Raw genomic sequence first — 6,179 nt, forward strand, 5'->3', positions numbered from 1 at the left:
GTAGATCCAGTTTGACAGGCAATTTAGCTCCTACTAGGCATAATCTAACTATGTGATATCATTTGAGCCCTTAACTATATGTCCATATATGCAAATTTATTGTTCAGAAAAGAATATCTCAGTTGGCATGAACTTCTAAGCTTAACCATATACCAACAACACATATCCATATCAACCTTGAATCTCTAGTATATGAAAATTATACCCCCAATGTCCCACCAGGTTTCAGGCTCTGTCTGATTTAAATTTCCTTTTTTGGATTCCGAATAAGACAATGATTCCTTGTTCTGCATGGCAATCTAAGGTTAGTCAACTGTTCAAAATAACTTTATATAATCATCTCATCATATATACCATGTTTGCTGCTTACTTAAGTACTACCTTTATGGCTCTAAACACAAGATTATAATTTGTCATATACGAAAAGTCATCTATCATCAATACCAAGAATTACAGAAGTATATAGTAATGAACAGAAAAAAAAACATTGCATATTCTATCAGACTTTACCAGATCTAGTCATCTTCCTCACCATCTTCCTCACTGTCACTATCCCCCTCCTCCTTGGCGTTGAACTGTGGATCATCAAAAAGATCGTCCAAGTTCATCTCCAAATTGGTTGGCACATTATAGTCCCCCAGAACCTCATCCTCAAACTCCTCCCACTCCTCGTCGTCTAATTCCTTGAATGATGCTGGGACACGACCATTGGTCCAATGGCGGCGATGAGGAAGAGCGACACCATTCTGGTAGTAGTGCGCACGAAGTCGAGCAGGGAGTGTGTTGTAGAACTCGGGCTTGAAGTAGTCAATCGGAACGTTGCGCGGAAGCCGTTCATGCCTGAGCAGGCCTTTGTAGTTGGGGTCAGCCATTTCCGGAAGCTTTCGGGTACGGAGGCTATAGCCGTTGTTGGTTGCCGACATAAGCTTCATATGGTCCTGGTCGTGGTAGCGGAAAAGTCGGTAGCGTTGTCACTCCGTTCTTCGCGTGGATTTATAATGTATTCGCCATCGATAAGCTCGTCGTCGCTATGCGCACAGGGCTCAAGGGCCATATTGGCTACTGTCTCGCCCCACCCATCATCAAGTATTGCTTGGGTGCGGCGTTGCGCATTCTGAGAAGCAAGAATGAGAAAGGCCAACTAAGGGAAATGAATGTGCTCACATCTTTACGCCGATTCTTTGCATTCCGGATATCTCGATCTCGTTCTAGCCCTCCCTTCTCCTTGGCCCCAGCGTTGCGCTTGATCACATGCCAGAAGTAGTGGCGATAGAGGCGCCCAAGGAACTCAGAATCCGACAAGGAAGTGAGGTCAATACTGCCTCGCCAAAATGCGGCGCGAACAGCAACGCGTTGGAAGATCTCGATGGCAAGGTCTTGGTGGAAGGTGTTGTATATACTGTTGGAGTCGTCGTCGTAGTCGGGGGCAAAGCGCTTGAGACCCGAGTTATAATACATGCCCAGGATCACTTGTAGTTGGGCACGAGGGACCTTGACGATAGCCTGACTGATTCCCATCTTGCGATTTTCCCCAGTTCGGCATGCTTTGAGAAGCTCGCGTGAGTCGTCATCAGCGCGCTTGTTCGTCCCACTAATTGTCTTCAACTGATCCTCCCAGTCCTCGGGAGAACTGAAGCGGCGTCGGAAGTCGGCACGCTCAGCAGAGGATGGACCGTCAGGCACGTCCATCGCGGATTTCATGCCGAGGAGGATATGTAGAAGGGTATTCAGTCCACGCTATTGGCAATTAAGCATAGGAAAACAGACATATATTGGGGACGCACTTGGATTGACCGCTGCGACAGGTTCAAGTCTTCATCTGCAATACGCTCAGGATGCGAACGTTTCTTTCGCCCGTTTCCGGGCTGCCTCTTTCTCCTCCTCCTCAATCTCCTCAGCCGTCTTTTGCCGCTTGCGCCGTCGCGCTTGTGGCGTCGGCGACCCTTCCCCTTCCCGCCCCTCGGGCCCACCCTCCGGCTCCATGTCATCGCGTGTGCGTTTGCGGCTCGAAGGTGCCGAGGAGCCTGAACTTGGCCCTGGCCCTGGGACTGGGTCTTGCTCCATCGCTGTGCTGGTTGAGGTTTGACCAGCATCTTTGTGTGCAGATGACCCAGAAGACCCAGCTTGAGAACGCGAAGACTCTGTGTGTCGATGAGAGTGTGGCGCCCTGCTAGCCTTAAACGAAGCTGTCTTCTTCCCAGAACTCTTCGCAGCTGAGCGGGCCATGAAAGTTGAGTGTAAGACAAAGAAAGGGCTGAAAGAGACAATCTGAATGATATCAGATTGTCTCTTTCAGCCCTTTTCGTCTTTGTGGTTGAACAAAGAATGAGCAAACCGCAAGCCGACACGTGTGGTCAGCACGGTAACTTGCGGCTGTCACACGGTAACTTAACTCTCAAAGAGTTGTTCCGAGGTGCGCAAGGCTGCCAGCCTCTGCCCCATTCCACTCGTGGTGCCCGTAGCCTCCCGGAATTCCGGGAGGCTATGAAATGCCGGCGGTGTGAGCAACAAAATCGACAAAAATAGTCGTTTCCTGGTCTGTCCCAGACTGCGGCTTATCAGCGGCCCTGAACGACAAGTTCTGTGACGGCTTACTTTGTGGCGAAGGCTTTGGCTTGAGCACCTTACTTTGGCCACCGGAGTGTGCCATAATGGCCAAAGAGGCGGTGAACTCAGAGGAGGGAGAACAAGCAACGAATGTGAGATGAAGAAACGAGTGGCGAGGGAGGAAAGATTAGAGAGGAGAGAAGAGAAGGTGCGGATCCACGCAAGATCCACGTTACTTTTTTTTTTTTACTTCAGTCGTCTGACGATCGACAAAGGCCCGAAACTGCTCGGCACAATTATGATTGGGAGATTGCTCGGTGGGCAAAACTACGCAGCTCAACCTCCACGGTGCTCACTGACTTGCTCAAGATTGATGGTGTATGTGCCCCTCCTTGCATTTATAGACTTCCAATTGATGTTTGCATAGGTCGTCGATGTGTTAGGGTTATCATATCATACCTCTCGTGAATTGAATCAGGTTATCGACCAAAGCTTGCCCAGCGGCCGTCCGATCTTTGAGCGAGCGCCATGAAATTGTCAGTGGGGGTGAAGCCTTCGATGTGTTCTTCCGTCCTATTGTTCCCTGTATCCACTCCCTCTTTGGTGATCCAGACTTTGCAAACCATCTTCTTGTCAGGAAGGGGGCCGGCCCGGGCCCACGTGACGGTCTCCTGCCAGTCTGACAAGTGTGGGGAAGATGGTTCAACCCCCCATACCCAGGTAGTTGGCAACCAGACAGAGGAGGTGGTACCTCTGCAATAGGAAGCAGGGTAGGGACGACTCAGGGCGGCTCGGGACGCCCCCGCTGTCACATCGGGTGACGGCGGTGTCACGGGATACGCGTAGTCGCCTAGAGTGTCCTACCCCTGCTGAAGGCAACAAGTCCGTAGTCGGTGGTGAAGATGATCGTGTACTTAGCTCGGTGGAATAAAAGTTGACTCGAACTCGGAGTGGCGCTTTCGCTCACGCTGGCTCAGGACTCGCAGATGAGGGGAGGAAGCAAGCAAGATAAGATTCTCTCCTATCCGCGCTGAAACGTTGCCCGCGATCGGAAGGGGTAATACAAAAAAAAATGAAATAAGTACTGAGTCCATATGTAGGTGATCGTCCACTCCGTCCACACTGCAACCTGACAACCGGGCTTAGGACAAGTCGAATAGGGTGTACTCGCTGCCGCCAACAGCGTTAGCATCAGGTTGACCAAGCCTGAGCTTGTTCCACCCCAGTCCCGCCGAGTCGTCAAGCGCAGGCACAGAAGAAGCTTCTGATATGATGAGATAAGAGGGGGAGTTGAGAGAAAAATGGAAAAAGGTTGAGATGAGGAGGTTGGTGGAGAAAATGATGGCTGTTAACGCCCGAGATGCACGACGCGTGATATGCGCGTGACCGCGGATGCGACGTGGAAGCCAAACAGCACTTCCACACCGCTAGGAGCCCAGGGACCATTCCTCTGGAAAGGAGCCATGCCAATGTCGACACTAAGGAGTGTTTGACAATGCAACAGTAAGGAGCTCTCTTCTGGACCCTGTGGTTGTCTAGGGCCAATTGGGCCCGCTGTCAAGGGCGTCCGGCGGCGCATCATGATCCCTGATAGCGGGTCATGATGGCTTGATGGCTGAATAAAGCGCGATCCGTGATTATGTCCCTTCTCTAGGATATTAGTGTTGTTGCTTGTGAATTATGAGGGCTTGTCAAGCCCTAGGGCTCTAAGGGTGGTGAGGGCCCGATGGGCCGTATAGGGCCCGTCGGCCCGACCCGAACCGTGACACTTCTCCTGTCTCCCGAAAAACACTATTCGGACAACAAGATGATAGACCATATCTACTATGATATGCATACGGGCAAATGGTGGTGGAGCACTCAGGTATGTGTTGTCAAGTTCTTGTCATGGTAGTTATCTAACAGTGACGCTCAGCGGGCGCTCGAGAAACTCAAGCCAGGGGCGACCATAATACCGATCATTATCTCAACAGATAAGACGCAGAAAACGATGTTCCGCAACAAGGCTGCCTATCCAATATATCCCACGATTGTGTCAGGGGAAACCCCGATGCCGTCACTTGATCCCATCAAGCGCCGCGTCTCCGCTCGCGTCTCCGCGCCTCCGCTCGTGTCTCCGCGTCTCCGCACCCTGACGCTCTCCCTCCACTGCCCGCACCACATCCCACATCCAGTGATCCCCAGTCTTCGACTTCCCTGGCCACCCCTTTCCGGGTGTCTCTCCGCCGGCGGAGTCACTATCAGGGATCACTAATGCCATCGGAGACCTCTCCGGATGTGGACGCACCACTTCCCTCCGAGACCTTGAGCCTATGGCCTTCTAGCCTCTCTGGGCTGTCACTTATCAAGGTCTCCCTACGATCTCTACCTGCTGGACCTCTTGGGTGTCCCCAACCCATGTCAGCGTTCGGGCTTATGTTCGGATGGCTGAGCCTTGCCATGGCTCCGCTCTCCACTCCGCCACCACGGCCCCCGTCATCGGGCCTTCCCCTGGGTGAGGCCTACTGCCGTTAAGGCTCGTGCCTACTGCAGCGCCCCAGGCTGCACGCCCTCACATCTCCACCTCTCTGGAGACGTCCGGGGACGTCTCCGAGTGACCCCCTGTCGCTACCCTCCAGTGGTCATGGCTGGCCGCCATTCCCATTGGTCCTCTTCGACACTCCCCGGCCCTTGGGCTGGACCAGACTCCTTCCCTTTCCGCTCCACGCCTTCCCTCTCCGTTTACGGCCGTCACGTCACGGTCACACACCGGAGTCGATTCCGATTCCGATTCCGATTCCGGTTGTCACGGTCACGGTCACAAGCGGAGACGCCCAGAGGCAGCCTGGACCTCCCGAAGCCCTTCTTAGGCCTTCTAGGGATGCCTGGGCCCCTCCCTTGGCATCACGGTCCCAAACCTGCCTCTCCGGAGCTTCAAGGGCTACTCGACACTCACCTAGGGTCCATTAGCGATGCCTGACTTCTCCCATCCGTCATCCGTCGCTATGCAGTCACTCTATCATTACTCCGGTCACTGGTATATAGTAGTGCACCTGGGCAGAGGGCTCCTTGGCTTGTTCTCTAAGGATTCCCCCTCTGCTCAGGTGAGTCTGTAGCGTCCCTTCCTGTTGTAGTAGTTCACTAAGGATTCCCCCTCTGCTCAGGACTCTGATTTCGAGCCTCGCGAGGTTGCCCTTACAGATTGGCAATATTCCCAAGGACATTCGTCGAAAGCCCTCTCGACAAGCATATATTCTCCTTGGTTACCTTCCCACAACTCATCTCGAGCACATCAAGGTTGCTGCTGCCTGTCGTCGCGCGCTGGCAAACCTGTACCATGCGTATCTTCGCAAGATACTGGCACCGCTTGAGAATGCTGGTCTAGAGGGTATTGAGATGCGGACTGGACACGGTAAACTTCATCGTGGCCATCCCCTTTTTGCCATCTTTGCAGGCGATTATCCCGAACAATGCTTGGTGACCGGAGTCCAAAATGGCGAATGTTGTGTCTGTCCCTCTCCGACTGATGAGCTTGGGGACCTGACAGCACTTTATGAACCACGGGACCTTGAGGCCGTATTGGCTTCACTAGCGAAGGCAGAAGGCGATGTCACCGAGTTCTGAAGGCGTGTCGAGAAGGGGATTAAGCCGAT

The 6,179-nt window shown here is 52.8% G+C and overlaps 1 protein-coding gene across 1 annotated transcript; it reads left to right on the plus strand.

Moving 5' to 3' along the window:
* Positions 1-4,273: 4,273 nt before the first annotated feature.
* On the plus strand, positions 4,274-4,801 carry MIND_00409200 (uncharacterized protein; the record flags this gene model as incomplete). Its single annotated transcript, XM_037360916.1, has 2 exons — positions 4,274-4,411; positions 4,463-4,801. 2 exons carry the CDS (start codon positions 4,274-4,276, stop codon positions 4,799-4,801), a joined length of 477 nt encoding a protein of 158 aa, XP_037221208.1.
* Positions 4,802-6,179: the final 1,378 nt, after the last annotated feature.

The sequence above is a fragment of the Mycena indigotica genome, assembly GCF_014461135.1.
Source record: "Mycena indigotica strain 171206Taipei chromosome Unknown Mind.scaff0004, whole genome shotgun sequence".
Classification (NCBI taxonomy): Eukaryota; Fungi; Basidiomycota; class Agaricomycetes; order Agaricales; family Mycenaceae; genus Mycena; species Mycena indigotica.